The 21,196-nt window shown below is 34.5% G+C and overlaps 3 protein-coding genes across 3 annotated transcripts; 2 read left to right on the plus strand and 1 right to left on the minus strand.

Annotated features, from left to right (window-relative positions):
* The first annotated feature begins 7,666 nt into the window (after positions 1-7,666).
* Positions 7,667-8,065, plus strand: LOC114761349 (E3 ubiquitin-protein ligase RNF181-like). The gene has a single exon (XM_028950699.1). It carries the CDS (start codon positions 7,667-7,669, stop codon positions 8,063-8,065), a length of 399 nt encoding a protein of 132 aa, XP_028806532.1.
* A 2,287-nt stretch (positions 8,066-10,352) lies between these two features.
* On the plus strand, positions 10,353-11,475 carry LOC114761379 (dehydrodolichyl diphosphate synthase complex subunit NUS1-like). The gene has a single exon (XM_028950737.1). It carries the CDS (start codon positions 10,592-10,594, stop codon positions 11,345-11,347), a length of 756 nt encoding a protein of 251 aa, XP_028806570.1. The 5' UTR covers positions 10,353-10,591; the 3' UTR covers positions 11,348-11,475.
* An 847-nt stretch (positions 11,476-12,322) lies between these two features.
* On the minus strand, positions 12,323-17,030 carry LOC114761388 (NADP-dependent malic enzyme). The gene is made up of 19 exons (XM_028950743.1): positions 16,612-17,030; positions 16,313-16,433; positions 16,124-16,198; positions 15,758-15,909; positions 15,564-15,669; positions 15,382-15,447; positions 15,142-15,237; positions 14,964-15,035; positions 14,788-14,871; positions 14,611-14,709; positions 14,303-14,350; positions 14,145-14,198; positions 13,924-14,022; positions 13,760-13,849; positions 13,561-13,638; positions 13,362-13,436; positions 13,179-13,269; positions 12,840-12,968; positions 12,323-12,732 (listed from the first exon to the last, which is right to left on the minus strand). Exons 1-19 carry the CDS (start codon positions 16,761-16,763, stop codon positions 12,644-12,646), a joined length of 1,776 nt encoding a protein of 591 aa, XP_028806576.1. The 5' UTR covers positions 16,764-17,030; the 3' UTR covers positions 12,323-12,643.
* Between the last annotated feature and the right edge of the window lie 4,166 nt (positions 17,031-21,196).

Raw genomic sequence — 21,196 nt, forward strand, 5'->3', positions numbered from 1 at the left:
GGGAGTTTGGATGCCTTCTAGAATCAATTAAAAAAAAGCACTGCATATATATATATATATATCATAAAATCCCTTTTAAAAAAATTAATTCAAACAACTCGTGGACCGAAATTAGAATTACAATATCTTTATGAATTGCGGAACCAGATTGACAGCACGAACTCCCTTCTCCGACTTAATTAGGATGACCATATTTTTGTTTGTTCTCGTATTTCCATAAAAACGTTTTAGTTATTTTAATTATTCTTTTTTTAATTTTGATGATACATTATTTTCGGTTTTAATTATAAACAAAATCTTATGATTAAAAAAAATGTGATGTGTAAGGAATGAAAAGAAGGAATGAAAAGTGACGAGACGAAGTCCGTGACGTGCGAGGAACTTGTGGAGAGTTATAAACTTGGGAAGCAAGGAGGGGATGCCTTCCCCGAAAACAAAACACGTGGGAGTCTAGGCCGCTGGGGTGTGGGTTTCGGCAGTGAGCCAAAAGGCGACACGTAGGTGGGGGCCCACTCACTATGATGAAATTAACCGGCAGCTGTGGCGAGAGCAATCAAGTCCTAAATCATCACGGTAGGGACCTGTGATTTGAACACGTGCCCATTTCCCGGAAACAAGGTACGTGGATGGACGGTCCCGATTGGCAGAGGCAGTTGCTTGGCCGAACGGAGATCCTGATGAATTGATGAAGGACCGCAAAACATAGCACGACCGCCATCCCACACGTCGAAGAAGCAGAAGTTTTAATGTTTAGAGAATGGACCCGTACCTAACTGCTTTAGGTCGGATTCCATCTGATCAAACCACCATCAGCAAGGTGTCTGTTATTACCTCCTGTTCTGGGACCCACCCCTCTGCGAACGTGGACCCTTCCCATGCCTCGGTGCTTTCCACGAGTCTCGGGCTTTTTCTTTATAGCCTTCTCTGTTTCCCTATCAGTCTGAGTTTTGTTAGGTCGTGACAAAGGGAATAACAATAAAAAACGCTTAATATATTCTCTTCCTCTTCTATTTTTTTAATATAAAATTTATTTAATTAATTTAATTAATTAAAAAATAATTAAATTTACTTATTATAACAAATATAAAATATTTTTTTAAATATTATAATTATTTTTTTTAATATCTTTTTCTTTTTACGTGATTATAATAGTTGAGAGAATATTTATAAAGATAATCTAAAAAAATTAATAAATATAAAAAATAAGTTTAATATTTAATGCCAAACCAGTATTACAATTATTTAATTAATTTTGTTATAGTGCCGTAAATAAAGTTGTCCAAGAACGACCACTAAATTCGTTTTCCTTCTCGAAATCTGAAAACAGGCTTTGTGTTTTAGTCCAAACAGCTTATATTTTTGACACCTCATGGATAAAAATTTGACGATTTACTAGTACTTTCTTAATTAATACAGCTTCTGAATCTTAATATAAAAACTAGTTTTAAATATAAGACATCAATTCATTTTGTTTCTTATGTTTATCTTATCTATCTTTTTCAAAATAATTTTTATAATAGTTGCACATATTAAAAATTTCATCAAATAGTAGTTTTAACTAATACGTATAATTAGTAAGGATATTTTATAAAAGATAACATCTAATAAATAACTAATTTAATAAATTTTTTTAATATATTCAACTTAGTGAAGCGACTGGTAACGTGTATGAAACGATGATCAATTAAGTTACGTCGAAGATCCAAAAAGTGAAACCGAATAAATGGTTTCAAACGCTAAAATGATAACATTTGAATTGAATATCATGTCAGTAAAACTCCATGGTCATCACATCCCGATAGAACTTTGGGCGACAATATATGAATCTCGCTTTCTCTGTCTCCTTTTCCTCACAGTCAAAATGGTGCGTGGCAGAGCGAGCTTATTTTCTCAGGTTCCTACAACCTTCCATTGACCAAATGATGCCGTATGTGCTGTCTGCAGAGAATAATACGAGCAACATTATTTTCAGGCTAAATATTTGTGAGGTATTTAAATCGAAAATTCCTTTGTATCTACATGGCATATCATTATTGTAGAACTTAAATTTGTAGTAACAAGATTCCATATATAATAAATTCACGGCTGTGATGACTTGTGAAAGCAGGCCGTGTCGTGAAAATAAAACTGTTTGATTTGTATTGAGCAAGCTAAGCATGAACAAGAAGTTTTCATTCGGACAATGACTTAGGGATCAAATATTCATTAGTGACGACGTTGCTTCATTTGCAAACCCTCTATCCTTAGGGACTAATAATCCAAGTGGTCCAGTCTCGGAAATGCCGAGCGCCGAAGAAAATTACTGCGCATTGTTCATGGACAGGTGGCAGGGATCTAGATCACTTCGCATTTCGCAAGGAGGGCAGCAATGTGATTTCATTAGTTCAGGACCACACTCCCACAAATCATAAGTACCCGGTTTGTTTGTCCAGTGCTGTGTTTGCTAAGTTAAGGAAGCTCCAAAACACTGTTTTGGTTAGGTTTGGTTTAGTGGTTGATATGCCATGATTTAATAGTCTGAATCCTATTTATAAGTCAATTTTAATATGCTTCATACAGATAAAAAAAAACATCAAACTTTAGTAACTTTTATTTAAAATTTAATAATTCTTTTAATTTTATCCTTATTTAATATACATTATACCTCATATAAACAAAGCTAACACAATAATAAATGAACGGTAAAATTCTACATCTATACAAAAAATTTCTCTCAGCGCTCTATAAATAGGAAAACAAATATCTTCTATCTCTATCCTATAAGCAGGACCAGAGGAGTATATTCTCCCGAGTCTTTCTTGAAAACTATTATTGATATTTATATACTCCTTTCGATCCTAAATATATGAACTAAATTAGGAAATTTAATTTAATTTTAAATACAAGATTCCTTATTATCTCCTATAACTATCTTTATTGAGTGCATATGGTAAAAGAGTTTTCATCAAAAGATAGTTGCAATATAAATTATGATTAAAAATAGTACTACATCCGGTCCTAATTATGAGAGTCAGTTGACTAATTTAAAGAAATTAAGAAAGTGAGTTGAGTTCGTTATTTGTCTTAATTAAATAGGTGTTGTCTTTCCTAAAATATCCTTGCTAATTAAGTGTATTGATTAGAACTATCATTGTTAGAAGGGCTACTTTGGAAAAAAAAAGTACAAATATGAGAGACAAAGTGGATTGGGGTCTTATATTTATAACCAAAATAAAAATCAAATAGGATCTTATATTAAAAACCAGAGGTAGTATTACCTTCTATCCTAATTATAAAATCTTGTTTATAACAAGATTTCTTATTATCTCCTATAATCTCTCCTCAAACTATCTCTATTGAGTGCATATAGTAAAAGAGTTTTCATCAAAAGATAATTGCAATATAAATTATGATTAAAAATAGTATTACCTCCTGTCCTAATTATAAGACATTATTTGTAAATTACAAACAAGATCTTAGAATTAGAATTGGAGGTAGTATTTTAAAACAATCAATACGTATTTTTTTTTACAAGTAACTAATTTAACTTATTTTCTTAATCTCTTTAAATTGATTTGCTTACTCATATGTTGAGGATAAGAGGAATTATGATATTATTGCTTAGTCCGAATGTTTGAGGATATTGATTATGAAATAAGAATGACTTCAAACAATCAATCATGTTTAAGAAGATTCAGATCCTTTATTAACTGCTTAACCATTATGTTCAAATGGGGGAAATTAAAATAGCATATCTATATGTGCTTTGTTTCTATTTATCCTCTCAATTGGGTAATTGAATAATTGGAGATGTCTAAATGCTGGATTGGGAGGATCATAATGTTGATTAGATCAATGAACAGAGTCAATGAGATTAGTAAGCCATTAGATGTGAACCCAGTGGAATATGATTAGGTAAAGAGGGTAAGTACATGCAACGGAGGGGCAAGATCACACGGTTCACAACCGCACGCATAACTTTGACCTCGTCCGTACGAAGGGCCCACTTACAAAGGGGTGTTCGTGTATATTAATGATTCTGATGGGCCTCAAATCTAATTAATCTAAATAAAAGGATCACCAAGGCACTAACATTCGGCGGGAGGCATTTGCTTATTGGATTTTGCCACGTGCTTGCAATGCAATCCCACATCATTGCATGCCACGTGCTAGATCTCTGAAGTGGCTCTTCATCATTGGCAAGAAAGAAGGGAAAAGAAAATGGGTATCATCATGGTTAATTATACCAATATTTTTTACAAGAGAAGTCAACTCCCCCACCGTAATGTTATTTTTTGACTTTTCATTCTTTAAATACTAAAAGAGTTTTCATCTGAATTAGAACGGTTCAAAAGTATAAATAAAAAATGAACGCGACAGAACTACTTTTGGACCATAAAATATATTTTGATTGAGTTTGGTTAACCATGTTTTTTTTTTTCATATAAGTGATTTTTGCAAAATTAATTTGATTTGGCTAATCAAGCATGTCTCTAGTTCGTAAATGTATGCAACTTATATCTCCCGGAGGCATGAGTTTTAGTGCTATTGTCCATGTGAGAGCCCTACTGTAATGTAATATATATATATATATATATATATATATAAAAGAATGTCTATAATCGTTTTTGGAGTTTTAAGGCTTATGGTAACTTCAGTGGGCATTTCTCAGTTTTGTGACCTACCTTAATAATAAAATACTACTCTTTCGGTCTTTAATATAGAACTTAATTATTGAGTTAATTTTGGTTATAAATATATGATCTATTTATTATATTTACTAATTTTTTTTAAATTACCGCTATGAATACTCCCTCAACCATAATCAAATAGAAGAGAGAAAGGATATTAAGGAAGATGATTATGGTGTTTTAGAAAAAAAAATATGTTATATTTTTTATAATTAACTAACTTATATGGTTTTCTTAATTTAATCAAAGTAATTAAATAGGTCTTATATTAAGGACCGGAAGAATATCTTTCAGTATGAAAAATTTAGAAGGGAGGGACTTGGTTCCCTTCTCATGGGTTGGTTTTACAAATTTTTATGGGATTTTTGGAAGGGGGGGGGGATTTGTTTCCACTTCCCCTCCCAAGGGTCTCTTTGGTTTAATTTGGGGGGGGGGGGGGGTTTAATGTTATTTCGTTCAATTTAGGGAGGGAGAAAAAAAGAGGATAGCAGTATTAATCAATGACATGCAAAATAAATATATAAAGAAGAAATTCATTACACTCATACAAGTAGTATTCAGAGATAAAATGACATAGGTAAATATACTTTCACGTGTAGCCAACTTCACTTATTTACATTTATTCTCTATGTTCCATTTTTGTAGTTTTGGCCAAAAGAAATTATATAGTTTCGCATTTGTAAATTTATAAAATAGATCATATGTACAATTAAATTGTGAGCTATGATTTGCGTGGAATCTGAGGTGAGTTGTAAATTCATGATTCGTTTTTTGCCAACAAAATTCATGGTTTATACTTTATACACATTACATTTTGTTATACGTTTTATATTATGCATATTAATACTATCTCCGGTTCTAATCATAAGAGTTAGTTGAATAATTTGAAAAGATTAAGAAAATAAGTTATATTAGTTATTTATAATAAATAAATATTATCTTTCCTAAAATATCCTTACTAATCAAGTGTATTGGCTAAAACTATCATTGTTAGAAAGACTACCTTGAAAAATATATATTTATAAATATAAGAAACAAAATGGATTAGAGTCTTATATTCATGATCAAAATAAAAATCAAATAAAGTCTTATATTAAGTACTGGAAGTAGCATATGAATGTATAGATGGTACTGGCTGATGGCACTTCACTTTTTCAAATGCAAAATGAGATGTGGGTTGGGCAAGCCTTTTGCTTGCGACCCAAAGCGGCATACAGCCTGCGTTTAGACTTTAGAACTCTCATTTGGGCTTCCTCCAGGTCAACAGTACTGGTTAATATCTTAATTACGTAATTTGAATAAATTATTTAATCATAATCCAAAATTTGAGAACATTAGGGAAAATTAATTGCAGGTGCTTATAATTTTTTTTTCAGTTTTTAATTTGATACTGGGTTATTCTCTTCTCTTAATTAAACACTCTAATTTTGCTCTGTTAGTACTATTGTTACCTTTTATGTGGAGGCTAACAGTACTAACAACAAAATTACAGAGGCCAATGGTGCGAACATATATTAAATGGTTTTCCCAGAACATTATCACAGAGTTCAATAAAAAAAAAAGGAAGTAAGGGAATTGTGTGACTGTATTCTCACTTTATGGAGCGTATTTTTTGAAACAAGGTCATTAACTAATCATTATTTTTTTTTCCAAAAATGATTTATGTTTTAACTCGCACATTTAATACGATCCTCCCGCAAATATTTTCTCTCTTTTTCCTAATGAAATGGACTATTTATAGATGAAAAACTACTTATGGACTTGTAAGTTATGAACTTCCTCCCATCTTCATTACAAGACAATTAAAGCTTTGTGTAGTCCAAAATATGAAGTAAAAATGCAATGTCTATATATGTTTTCAATCTTGTCATTCTTTTATTGCATTAAATTGCTGGCAAGCTTTTAATCCTGATATAATATTTTATTGGATATTAACTTAAGGGACAAGATAAAAAAGATTAAAATTTTCATACAAGCGTGTGTACACATATCAGTTGCTACATCAAAATGTCGGAGTAATTAGTTTGCCCTGTAACTAAGAGTGGGAGAAAGTATGCGTATAAATATATAATAGGAACAAGGGTAGAATGGTCCCAAAGGATTGAATCAGTGACATTTAAGTCTAACAATATCCTCTTCTTTTTTGAGCAAAGCTAACAATATCCTTTTCAGGAAAGAAGTTCTAAATATAGCTTTCGTTGCAAATAATTCCTCGATAATTAATTGCAGTCTTTTTTTTCTGGACCAGAGGCTGAAAGGAAAACCACCTAACGCGGACGATATTAATTGCAGTCTGCAGACAAGACAATTTAAGTTTTAGACATAGTTGTAATTATTTTAATTAATATTTGCAACTCATTTTCAAAAGTTTTTTGAGACCTAATTATCAAATTGAACTTTAATATTATTCTCTCTATTTTAATGCTCACTCTTTTTTACCTCATAATTCAAACTCACGGCCTGTGTTTAAGAAAGATTTGAGAAAAATATTTAGTAGTGCCACCCTGGTTCTAATTCATAAGTCACTTGTAGAAAAAAAATTTAATCCTAAATATAAGTCACATGTAATATATTTAATACTTATTTTTTAATTTTACTTCTTACTCAATTCTCATTGAAAAGAGAAAAAGAAGAGGGATACATAAAAATGATTTGTAAATATAACAAAAGAAAACTTTAATAAGAAAATAAAACTAAATTTTTTTATCAATTTAATACTATGCGAGAATTTATTATGAGGTTACAGAGAATGTATTATAAATTTATATTGAGCATAATAGTGCTATATTTGAGGCCAAGTGCCTGACATTTTAATACTCGGTCTATCTATTTATCTTAACGATTGCAGCCTGCCAACCTCCAACCAATAACGTAACATCAAAAAATTAAAAACTCAAGGTCCATACTTATGAGGCGCTGTTATATATATGTATGAAACTGCCACCCGCAAACTAATCAGGTGAGGAGGCCAGAAAACAAGCTAGAGTTATATGGCGATGGATAACGCGCTCGTTTCAGAAGCCAATAACCTGGCCACCTCCCCGCACCCACCTTCCACCTACTCCATCGATTTGGGCGCTTTCGACCTCGACGAGGCTCTCGCCTCATCAGCCGGTGATTCATGCCGCCGATTTGCCCACTCTAAGAGCTTCGTTGCCACATTGCCGGCCGTTCAGCACATGGACGGCGATGCTGTTTGCTCCGTTTGCATGCAAGGCTTTGACCAGCGCAGCAACCTCGACTCCGACGATGGAAACAAACAAATACAAATACCCTGCGGCCACGTGTACCACTCCGGCTGCATCGCCGCCTGGATCTCTCGCTCCAACTCCTGCCCCCTCTGCCGCTCTCATATCTTCCCTCCACTCTCATCAATTACCTACACAATGTCTTGATCAACGTTGTCATATATACTATATACCAGTATGAGTATCTTTACACCTTTATATGTATATATGTGTAGTGCCTTGTTATTACTTATTCTTCCTTAACGGGGGTTTTGTTCTTGGAATTAATGAGCTCCATGCATGGAGGAAGTGAAAATAAAGAGAAGGGCACATATAGAGGAAGAAGAAACAGTCCAGCGAGTATTGTTTCATCCAATGAGAATACGAATTAAAACGGAAGACTTTCCTGAAGATCTCAACATCGTTACAGGTATGCTGTATGCCTAAATTCAAATGTTTTAAATGAACTGAAAAGGTCAGGTAAGGAAGAGAGAGAGAGAGAGAGAGAGAGAGAGAGAGAGAGAATGTCGACGTTGAATGCGTACAAGATAAATATATACATCTAATGGATAGATTTATGGATGATGACGACGACACTGGGAGCTAAGTCCAAACCGAAAAAATGAGTAGGCTAAATGCGAGGCGACAACTCTTTATTATCCTATCCTTTCAAATGATAAGGCGGGGGTATTAGTAAATGGTCTTCCGGCAAGCATAGAAACCTGACAACCAAGTTACGGCAAAGTGAGCCACAAACGAGTAATTACCTTTTCTGTCAATAAATGAAAAGACAATTTCTAGAAGATGATGAAGATGACGAGAGGATTTAATTAGTTATGAAGTTGAAATTAATATATACTACTTTCGATCATAATTATAAGACGTTATTTATAGTCTACAAATGAGGTCTTATAAATAAGACTGGAGGTAGTAGATATATATAGTATAAAATTTACATATACATTTTTATAGTAAAAATATATAAAGTAAAGAAAGTCATTGTTCAGAGTCCACCGAAAAAGAGTGCCATTTTTTAGTTGTTTTTAGATGACCTGCTTGATTTGCTGTTGGGTCTGCTTTTAGGCCACATGGGCTGCATTGAAAGAGAAGAGAAAGCAAAAGCTTATAGATCATCATGAACAAACATCACATTTGTCACCGACGGGGTTGGTCCAAGTGGTAAGTAACTTGGTATCACTTAAGTGAAGTCTCGAGTTCGAGCCTCAACATATGTAGAAATCCCTGTTGGGAGACTCACCCATCACAGCCAGATATGCGACGCGGGTCGAATCCCGATAGGTGCTTCTGGGTACGCAGACTTAGAAATTACCATGCACATACAGATACACATTCGGAAGCTTTACCGGAGATATATATAAAAGGTATCCGAAAAATGCAAAGAAGTAAATGTTTTAAGAGAAGATGGATTTATTTTTCTGAATGTGAGGATGTATATGATGGTTGATTGCCTTTAATTTCATTGTTTCATCAGTTGGACGAAAATTCTTTGTTGTGACGATTAGAATATATATAACAGCAAGTTCTAGTTAGCCGCGAACATGAAGTGACTCCTTAATGGCAGTTTGTTCGCAAGCATTTTATGCAGCCAGATACCTCATACTCACTATGCTTATGGTTATGGATATATACCTCCATCCACATATTTCAAATCTCATGAGATATGTCATCAATTTTCTCTATGAAGCAACACAAATGCTCTTAGACTACGTACTCACCCACTTTCAGCAGTTTTGAGTTAAGAACCTTATGGTTTGTCCATTAAGGGATTATTAATCCTTCAGATTATTGTCAATTTTTATCAAGGCTATTGAAGACGATGTGCTACTGACTGGCCATGATTTAGTATTAGTAGGAGATCTGATCAAATTTTAGAGAGGTTTAACCTAAATTCACCCTAACTTACAAAAACAAAAAAAATTATATTTTCTCAAAATGATAACCACTGACATTTAAAATCTAGACTTGCCTTTTCAAAACAGTCCATGGGGCCGAAACTTTTGTTACAGTCTCATATAATTAAATTGTTTTTTTAAAAAAAAATCAAGTGGTAGTATTACAATTGATATTCACGTATCGCCTTGCTTAAATCTCAAGCATAATTTTTTAAAATGCTGATTATCGCTACCTAAACTTTCATTTTTATTTATATAAATTTATTTGTTATTTTTAAGGTAAAAAGTAATAATTGATTTTATAATCATTATTTGCCAATAATTTCTTAGCCGACTGTGGCTGTCACTTGAATTTTTTAACACAAAAACAGTATGATCATTTCACAACGAAAGTTAATATAAAAAAAATCCCGAAATTTTTTGTAAAAAATTACGTCATTTCATAGTTTTAATATAAAATTTGCATATCAGCTCAAAAAAAAAAATAAATTAAATAATAATAAATAATCAATTCTGGTGTCCAATTTCAGCCCAAAAAAAAAAAAAAAAACTAAGCACTAGTTATCGCTCAACGCGTCTTTGTGCGCCCGGAACCCCCAAATCCCTAGTCCCTAATCGCAGGACGACGTCGGCTTCTTCCCGCTTTCTGACGCCATCACCACACCCTCGAGTCCTTTCCGGTGATCCCCTATTCCGTCATACCTTTTGGAAGCATAGAGAAGCGGAGGTAACGCTTATTTCTTACTCAATCAAGCAGCAGCAAGCTCGACTGTCCAAATTCATGAAGTCTACATGTGAAGTTCAGAAGTTGTCTTGCGGGATCGTCGTTGTTGGCAAGCTTGGGCTTCGATTTATATGGCGCTTTCTACATGTACTTGTCAGCATATGGTATTCCATATTAGCCCTGGGTAATAAGTGTGAAAGCTTCCTGATCTCTTCGGCAGTATTGAAAAGCTACAAATTATGTAATTTGGGAAAGCTTCATTACCTCGCTATCGTGATAGAAAGCGACGATGCTCATCAGACTTCAAAAGTCGTTGAGCTTTTGCGGTGGTTGGATTCTCTTGGTGTGAAGAACGTATGCCTCTATGACAGGATTGGAGTGATCAAGAAGTCTAAGAAAGCGATTGTGCAGCAACTGAAGATTGAGGAGGCTAATGACGCTGACGCACTCCATGGTCCTAATCACATGACTATAGAATTTGCTTCGTATGCAGATGGGAGGGAGGGAATGACAAAGGCAGCGAACTGGATTTTTGCTCAAAATTTGAAGCGACATAGTTTGGGTGACACACTTGATGTTCAACACTTGACTGAACCTCAATTGGATGAGGCTCTGAGAATTGTTGGTTACGGAGGTCAGGAACCTGACCTTTTGCTGGTCTATGGACCTGTGAGGTGCCACCTTGGTTTTCCTGCATGGAGAATTAAGTACACGGAGATTGTACACATGGGATCATTGAACTCCATGAGATACGGTTCCTTAGTGAAGGCTATTTATGATTTCACGAAGGTGCATCAAAACTATGGTAAATGAGAAGGATTTTGCTAGTTGTTGCATAGCATAGGTATTTAGAATTGTGAAGAAGATCCCTTCCTTTTAGTAAATTTTTAAGATGTAACACGATGAGAAATGGAATCGCCTTGTCATATTTCTTATTTAAATTTCAATTTCGCTCATGCTATGGCCTGATTTGTACCCTGCGCTCTCAATTCATGGAATCACAAGTCGTTCACTTGAAAAAAAAAGGGCTACTTTCACTTCTTCCGTTTGCCAGTTGTGTTCATATAAATCATTACTATAAATTTATTCATTGACCGAAAAGAAACAGGAACTTTTCTAAGTAACTGGATTCCATTTAGATTTGAGTATGTAAAATAAGATGTTGCAAGTGGAGAATGCTTTCTAAACGTGGTGATCAATAGATTGTTGTATATATATCAGCCAGAAAGATGGGAATATTTGGATCAATAATTGGATTCCATTTCCATTTTTTGAGTATTATGAAAAATTTGAAGTGCATGTGTAGAATGCTCCCTGAGCATGTCGATCTATAGGTTGTCGTATAGCCCCGAAAAACTTAACTGATAAGCGTTAGTTCACCGTAGCGATTCTAATTCGATTTATTATTATAATGCTATATGATAGAATTAGAATTATAACCACATTATAAAAAATTTTGTTTCATGCCGCGTTCTACTGATATAGAATTATTAGAGACTCTGAAAGACATTGATGTTTCGAGCCCATCATGCAAAGTACAGATAATATTCAAGCCTTCCAAGTTGATCACGTCTTTTGTGCAAGTATATATCAATCTGAGAAAATATAACGCGGTTCATTCATATTAATGTCATGTTGATTCTATAAATGATCGTCTTTTAGATGCGATATGCCCATTGATCTGATTCGTTATCATTCAGTTCCGGATGAGTAATTGCTGGACAGGTCATATCTTTGACACTTTATTTTTTACGAACTTCATTTCATATTCAAGGTAAAAATTCCACATGCAATTTGATCTCCCCGTGCACGGGGGAGTAAGTTTTAGTCATAACTAAGCCAGTAGGCCATTACAGGGACAAGAGCCAGAGGCTCTATTTCCTAAAACAAAGTGGCCAAGGCAAAGTAACTTAGGCCACCACGATTCCTCAAGCACTTTTCAAGGCGAGTTTTGTTACCATTGGCATTACATGGCACGATATAAGATTTTCATAATGGTAAGCATACAATTACTCATTCTTGCATGTGCTGCATAAAAAGCACATTATTCTACATGTCACACGCAAATCCTTATTTGAGCCGATATCTTAGCATGTTTGGGCCAATCATTCACCGATAGTTGCGGTAGACAGGAGTATACATGCAGCTTTCGGCATACTTCAGAAGATTTTCAGGACGAGGGAGACGTGTAGCCACCCCTACAATCGAAGTTCAGTGATTATTATGAGTTACGCAAGGAAATGCGTGCATTCCTGAGAAGCATGAAATGGATTGATAAGAGTTCAAGACAAAGAGAAACACACACCTAGTTCATACGCCTTGGCAGCAACATTAGCAGCTATATTAGCTGAGATTTTTCTGATGTCAGAGAATGGTGGGTATATCAATCCATTTTTGTAGTTATCCTCTGTCACTTGTTTAGCCAGGGTTTCCGCTGCGCAAGACAAAGAAACCAAGTTCAATAGAGCATTTCTTTGTTGTTCTTACAGCCACAAGCAATTGTTGTAGATTTCTTTTTTAGAAAGACATTTACAGTGGAAGAAACGAAGAAAATATATGCAGTGGGCTCACAAAGAGGACAGACAGAACAAAATATTATGTACTTAGAATGCATCATATGCTACATTTGCCATCATCCACTTACAGGCTGCTAGAAGCATATCATCATGTACGCGAATTGCCCCTGAGATTACTAAACCCAAGCCAAGGCCTGGGAAAATGTAAGCATTGTTTGCCTGGTTTGTCGAGAAAAGAAAGTATATAAATCCCAGTTCTCGAACCAGTTAAAGGAGGATCACATAAAATAAGTTAGAGGAGATTGTGAAACCTGGCCAGAAGCATAGACTTTGCCCTTGTATTCAACAGGATCAAAAGGACTCCCACTGGCAAAAATTGCACGACCCTTTTCATGGAAACAAACATAAATTATGGCTCATGTTATCACAATAAAATTGAGTATCAAACATAATTTGCATCAAATCCTCCAAACCAGTATCAAAAATATATATCTGCTACTGCTATCTTACCCCACTCCATTGGTATGCTTCCTCAGCTGTACACTCAGACTGTGACGTTGGATTAGAGAGAGCCAAAATAAGAGGTTTCTACAGGCCAAGCATGACACAGATACAGTTATTACTGAAGAAGTTATATTCAAATAAACAAACACATACTAATAAAAGCAAATGTTCAGGCACAACATGAGAGAGACAGAGAGGTGTTTACTTCATTGAATGAAGCTACAGCCTCAATCACTTCCTTCGTAAAGGTTCTTCCCACTCCTGATGATCCAATCAAAACTGTAGGCTTGATTACCTGAATATGTAAACTATTTAAGCGTCAAGACCGTTCCAAAAACAACTGTTAAATAAACAGAAAAATTTTGGCACCTTGACAGCTTCTAAGAGACTGTTAAGAGGTTCATGTTCATGAGCCCAAGGCTTCTTGAAATGTTGAAGTGAATTCTTTCTTGAACTAACAATCAAACCCTGAAAGAGATAAAAAAAGCAAAAAACACTTAATTGGAACCAAACTGAACTTGAGGAAACAAGAAAGTAAATAAATGTAAAAGGAACAATTTTCCGAGGAATGATATCAAGCTCTCAACCACCTTTGAGTCTACAAGCCATATCTTCTTGCGAGTCTCTTCTATAGGTTTCTTTGTCTGGAGCAAAAAAATATAAGTTAATGTAAGAAAATCACTGATTATGAGGTAAATTCCATTGCAAAACAAATTTCGCTTTTTATAGGCCACAAATAGGTCTTCACCTGCTTTGACATCTCAAGAGCTATTAGCTCTGCAATACCAGTTCCTGCCTGAAATCATGATAGAAAATAAGTTAGATGAAATAAAAACAAGTCAAATACATTAGAATGAGTGAATTTTTGCACACGAATTGTTGACCAAGTTAAGTAGATACATAAAAGCAAACAGAAAGGTGTGTGCGTGATTCTCTATAGGAAAAATGGTTTAATCTTTTGTACTACTTAGTTTATTCCCTTTCAGTTTAACAGGGCGGGAACAAGCATTGATATTTAAGCTATAAATAAAATAAGGAAAAATAAGGAGTCTTTACTTCTCCAGCACCAAGGAACAGGAATGTATGGTCGGCCAGAGAGCCACCAATGAGCTTCAATGCTGCAACAACCCCAGCAAGAACAACAGATGCAGTGCCCTGATGCAACAAGACAATAATTAATTAGAACATAATAATCTTCCAAGAATAGATGTCAGCTTTCAAGCAAGTTGGTACCTGAATATCGTCATTGAAAACAAGATGAGTTGTGCCATATTTTGCCAGCAACTCAAAAGCATTGTGATTTGCAAAATCTTCAAACTGCAGAATTTATTTTCTTAAATAGTCAGTCGAAGAGCTGGCTAATGCATATAGAATCAAAAGCCTCATAATGCATGCATGAAAGTGATAACCTGTATAAGAACTTTTTCTCCATAGTTTTGCTTCACAGCAGTCATGAATTCTTGCAGAAGATCACTATATTCCTAAGAAAAAACCACCACAGTTGCCTCAAATTAATGCAAGTCAAACGATGCAGATAGTAAGATTATGTCAAAATAAGTTCAAGCTAGACATATATGATGTAAAAACCTGTCCAGTTGCCCTCTTTTGTCTAAGTCCAATGTAGAACTCGTTGTTCAGCAATTCCTCATTGTTGGTCCCCACATCAATTGTTATGGGTAAGCACTAGCCACAGAAAAGAAAATAAACGAAAAGTGAAACAAAAGACAGTCGCAGCATGATGTTTCTACATTCTGATTCTTGACCTCTACACAATCTAAATATAATGATATAATGAAAAGAAGCAGGCAATAAGCTGAAAATGCTTACTGCAGAGGGACGAACTCCTCCAAGTGCTGTGTACAGAGCCAATTTACCAACAGGAATTCCCATTCCCTGAAATACTTTCAACATTATTATGTGAAGGCTTGTTCATCTATTCCAACCATGAACGATCTGGAATGATTTAATATCACTGTACATCATGGAATATCAGTATCTTGCAGAAATACCTGGCATCCAAGATCTCCAAGTCCCAAAATTCGCTCACCATCAGTTACAACTATGACCTGAATACTCCTCTCAGGCCAGTTTTTCAGTACCTCAAGGATCTTCCCTCTGCAAAATGCCAACACCTTTGTAACACTGAATCAAGTCAAATCTTGTCCAAAATTGCATGGGGGAATACAGGAATTTATTTATATACTTCTCTTTCAAACTAATGTAGAGGCCCTGAGGACGCCTGAAGATGCTTCCGTATTTCTGGCAAGCCTCACCAACTGTTGGAGTATAAACAACTGGGAGCAATTCCTCAACATTGTCAATGAGAAGTTTGTAAAACAGCCTCTCGTTCCTCTCCTGTAGACCAGAATAACACACAATGTTACTCTCTCATATCATCCTTTTTGCTACATATATGTGAAGCACAACAAGGAAGTCCAAGCATCACAAAAAGGAGAAACGAAACAAATGGCATAGTCATTCAAGACATAAAAATGGAAAGGTCTGATTTTCCCAAAAGCTATATCAAGCGGTGTCACGTGATCATAACGAGGCTATCGAAAATGCATACCTGAAGGTCCATCATTGCCATATACTTTTGCAACGGGACCTGATATTGTCGGATGTTGTTCATCAGTTTCTTCTCCTGGGGACAAAAGAAAATAAAACAGAGAGAATAAGAAAGAAGGGGTAGAAAAATGAAAATATACCACTAACAAGTAAGAGAAAAAGGTGTCAATTTTATCATTGAAATGCAAACCTGAAGTTGTTGGGAGCTAACTACGGGAGGGAGGAGTCCACGCAAATAGTGAGCATCCCTCTCTTTCTCAGTGAAAGCAAGCCCCTTGTTGTACTGAGGATCCCTCAACAAAGCGTAACCACTGCAACACAAGTCTCACACAAACTCAGACCACAAAGACTGAAAACATGCTGGCAACAAAAACAAAACATGCTGGCCGAGAAACTTGGTGAAATTATTTGTTAGAAAAGACTGAACGATCAAGTATACAAGCATCCATGAAGTGAGCTAAAGGAAGTACAAATTTTTAAGAAGCTGACCTGGCAACTGAGTAAGTCCAGGGGGTGACGAGTTGATCCTCTGTGGCGCGATCCTCGCCGTAAATATCCTCAACGCCGCCGCTGACAACGGATCTTGGGCTGAGGTCCAGCACCGACTCTCCATCTCTGATCGCCTTCAGGGTGCTCTCCATCCTGCGAACTCCTTCCTCTTGTTTCCTTCCAACTGTGCAATGGTCCTTTTGGTATCACTCTGATATTTTCCTCCGCGAACCACCAAAGCTACCACTAAGTCCGGAGTTGATTGGAGTCCAGTGTCCCCGCTTCACAAGAGCTCTGCTTTTCTTTGCATGCACCGCGATGATTTTTATACATCAAGTCAGTGGGAGGCCACCAAGCAAGTGGCCATGTCAATTCAATTTGTTTAAAGGTTGGACCATGTGCCCCGGCCGACTGAAAAAATAGACACAGCGCACCGGTGACTAAAAAAATAGACACAGTGCACATCCGTTTCTCATGGATAATAAAGTAATCATCTTTAGTTTTAATGGGGTTGTTTTTCACTTTTTTCTCTGTGATTGATGATCAAAGCGTAATAATACTGAAAAATTACCGTTTATCTGGGTAAATCAAGTAGTTGGTTATTAATAAAACAAAATAGAGGATTACGCGATGGGAAGGTGGAAGAGAGAAAGGAAAGACGGAAGCTTTGTTGTGTCCGTGTTCGGCGCGAGAGGGAGAAGTGGAAACAACTAGGAGTTGGTGTGGACTTTTCAAGTCCAAGAAGAGAAATTAAAAGTCGTCTCTGGTGGACACACGTGTCTTAATTGGGGTCCATGCGGGCAGCCTGGCGCCAAAGGCTTCAAAGGACTAGTAAGCTTTAGGGTGTGTTTGGTTGGAGGGGAGGAGAGGGGAGGGAAAATGAGCCCCTCCCCTCATTTGGTTTAAAATTTTGGAGGGGAGGGGAGCCAAAATGTCCCCTCCCCTCTCCCATTTTGGCTCCCCTCCAAATTGGGGGTTTTTGGAGGGGAGCCAAAATTTTGGACCATTATACCCTTGTGGTTTTTTTAATATTCCACTTCTACCCATAAAATATATTATTATAATATTTATTTCAAATAAAAAATATATTATCCTAAGTAAAAAAAAAAAAAATATATACATTATTATAATTAAAAATATTATAAAAATTATTTAAAAATAAAAAAGTATTTAAATAAAAAATTATAATATTATAAAATTAATTTTTTATAATATATTATTTATTAAATATATTTTAAAGCTGGAAAAAAGATAGCCTAAAGAAAATAAAATTTCATTTTTCTTAGAACATATAAAATTTGTTAATTTGATTATTTTAAATATATTATTATATTAATTAGAATAAAAAATTACTGTACCAATTTTTTAATACACATATTAACATGATAAGACTGAATTTTATTAAATTATATGATTTAAATTAAGATGTAAATTAATTTATATAATATATCAATAAAAAACATAAACTAATATGTAAGGGTAAAATGGTAAATTGATTATTACTATCCCTCCCCTCCCTCCTTGAACCAAACAAGGGATCATTAAATACCCTCCTTCCTCTCCTTTTTAATCAAACCAAACAAGGTGAGGATGAAACCTCCCCTCCCCTCCCCTCAAACCAAACAGGCCCTCCTCACCTTGTTTGGTTTGATTAAAAAGGAGGGGAGGGGAGGGTATTTAATGATTCTTGTTTGGTTCAAAGAGGGGAGGGGAGGGATTGTAATAATCAATTTACCATTTTACCTTTACATATTAGTTTATGTTTTTTATTGATATATTATATAAATTAATTTACATCTTAATTTAAATCATATAATTTAAAAAAAAATTTAGTCTTATCATGTTAATATGTGTATTAAAAAATTGGTACAATAATTTTTATTCTAATTAATATAATAATATATTTAAAATAATCAAATTAACAAATTTTATATGCTCTAAAAAAATGAAATTTTATTTTCTTTAGGCTATCTTTTTTTCAACTTTAAAATATATTTAATAAATAACATATTTATAAAAAAAACAATTAATTTTATAATATTATAATTTTTATTTAAATAAATTTTTATTTTTAAATAATTTTTATAATATATTTTAATTATAATAATGTATATATTTTTTATTTTTTTTACTTAGGATAATATATTTTTTATTTGAAATAAATATTATAATAATATATTTTATAGGTAGAAGTGGAATATTAAAAAAACTATAAGGGCATAATAATCCAAAATTTTGGCTCCCCTCCAAAAACCCCCAATTCAGAGGGGAGCCAAAATGAGAGGAGGGAAGGGAGGGGAGGGGACATTTTAGTTCTCCTTCCTTTTAAAATTTTTAACCAAATGAGGGGAGGGCTCCCCTCCCCTCCAACCAAACAAACCCTAAACCTCCCCTCCCCTCCCCTCCCCTCAAACCAAACAGGCCCTTAGGGAATATCTTGGAGAGCAGTAAAGGATATACATTACAATTTACATTTCCATTAAGCATATGCTCAAACAAGTGATAATTAAAAAAGTAAATTACACCACAAATAAATTAAAATGCATTGAATTCTTTCCACTTTTAACAGACTGTTAATCCACTCTCATAATCTAATTTTAAGTAAGTATATGAAGGAAATTATTATTATTCACTGTTAAGGTGATACCAAATACCAAAGTAATTTTTAATATAAAAATTTATTTGACTTTTATTTTGGCCCTAAATATAAATCTATAATATATTTTATCATATTTATCTCTTTTTTTAAGATAATTCTTGTAATAATGATATTTATATTTTTTTTCAAGATAGTCTTTGCAATAATTTTTTTAATATATTTAAATTAGTTAAGTAGTTTTTATATTAGCAACAGAAGTTAGTAATTTGGGAAGAAACATGTAAATTGAAGAAAATAGTGATCTGAGTAATTGGGGCTGGGTGGTGCGGAGAGATATTTATTGTGCAAAGTCACAATCATATATGTGATTTGAAGTACTAATTGAGAGAATTTAGATTAATTTTGTATTATTCGATGCTGAGATAACATTATCCAGCTCAGCAAATAATGGATAGATGCAAAGACATGATTGGTGGGACATGCATAATCCCCACTGTCGGCGTAGGGTTAATTAATGCGAAATAAAACAAAAGGAAAAAAGAAAAATGGAGGATGAGGACGACTTTGCATAGAAGAGTTAGAAACATGACAGCTCGTACCTGGGGGATAGCATTAGCAAGCAGCCACTTTTGAAGGTTGAATATTCTGTTGATTTGATTTCTGAATGCAATTATTTCGAAGCGTACCTCCGAATATAAAAAATAGTTTAATATATTTATCTACTTTTTTTAAAAGTAACTCTGATGACAGTTATACATATTAAATGTTTTATTAAATAGTAATTTTAACTAATACACATGATTAATAAAGATATTTTAAGAAAGACAATACATATTTATTACAAATAATTAATTTAATTATTTTTTTAATCTATTAAAATTAGTTAATCAGTTCTTATATTAAGAATTGAAAGTAATATTTAATCATTCATACTCTTCCATGAGTGTTTTAGGGGTAAAAAAATGCTCCCGTCAATTTGAAATTATCAGTCGACGTCAATGTCGATTAGTCAAAAAGTTATGTTGCAATAATTTTAACACTTTCAAAAAAAAATATTATTCGAATAAATAGCTTAGGAAACTCAGAGGTCCTCACAGAATTATCCAACTCCGACGATGTTTGGCTAGGGAGAATGGAGGATAGGGAGAATGGCCACAATTAGCAGCACAATGAAACGAATAGTTGGGGAATGCACGCGAAATAAGACCTTTTTAGTCCATGTAATCCTTGTTACTCTTTTTTTTGGCCAACGTGATCTTTATTACATTGATTCTTAACTATTATTCAATGATTTTTTGGGCCAAATCGTTTTTTCAAACGTAAGAGGACAAGGATAAGGTACCGGAGAACGGTAAGGGTAAATTGAAGTATCAGAGTAAGAAAGTCTATCAAATATAAAACTTCTATAACATATAGTTTAGCTTTGTGATTATCGATTTCATCATACATACAAGTCACCAGTCATACAGAATATTAACGGTATAGAGCGGGAGTTTTATTGTTGTTGTTATTCACAAATAAGAGCCGATAAGCTTGAAGGGGCGGAATATAAAACTTTAATGTCATCTTCACATTGAATCTCAAAACCCATACTACCTCACGCGAAGCACAAATTCTGAGAGGTGGTGAATCCGCTCCTTTGGTTTGCTAGAACATGAAAATCCCATCATAAATCCTATCATCTAGGCCTTCTTGGGCACCCCGTGGGGATATGCCTTGTGCATCAGTTATCCCACAAGGGAGTAGAGAGACGGAGTGCAAGACAAGACAGAGATTGAGACTATTCCTTCCTTCTTTCTCTAACCCCCCCCCCTTTCCCTTCTCTCTCTTCCCTACCTCCTTTTCTTACCCTTCATTTGGGCCTAGATAGATATACGAGATTATTCAACATCAAAACCCGCGGACCTTCCGTCCAAGATAGACACGGCTTGAGTTTAGTTGCTGAGCCTATTAGCTCGAACTCTTGAAGCTGAGATATTCACGATA

The sequence above is a fragment of the Neltuma alba genome, unplaced genomic scaffold, assembly GCF_004799145.2.
Source record: "Neltuma alba isolate B1F8T4 unplaced genomic scaffold, ASM479914v2 tig00011119_pilon, whole genome shotgun sequence".
NCBI lineage: Eukaryota > Viridiplantae > Streptophyta > Magnoliopsida > Fabales > Fabaceae > Neltuma > Neltuma alba.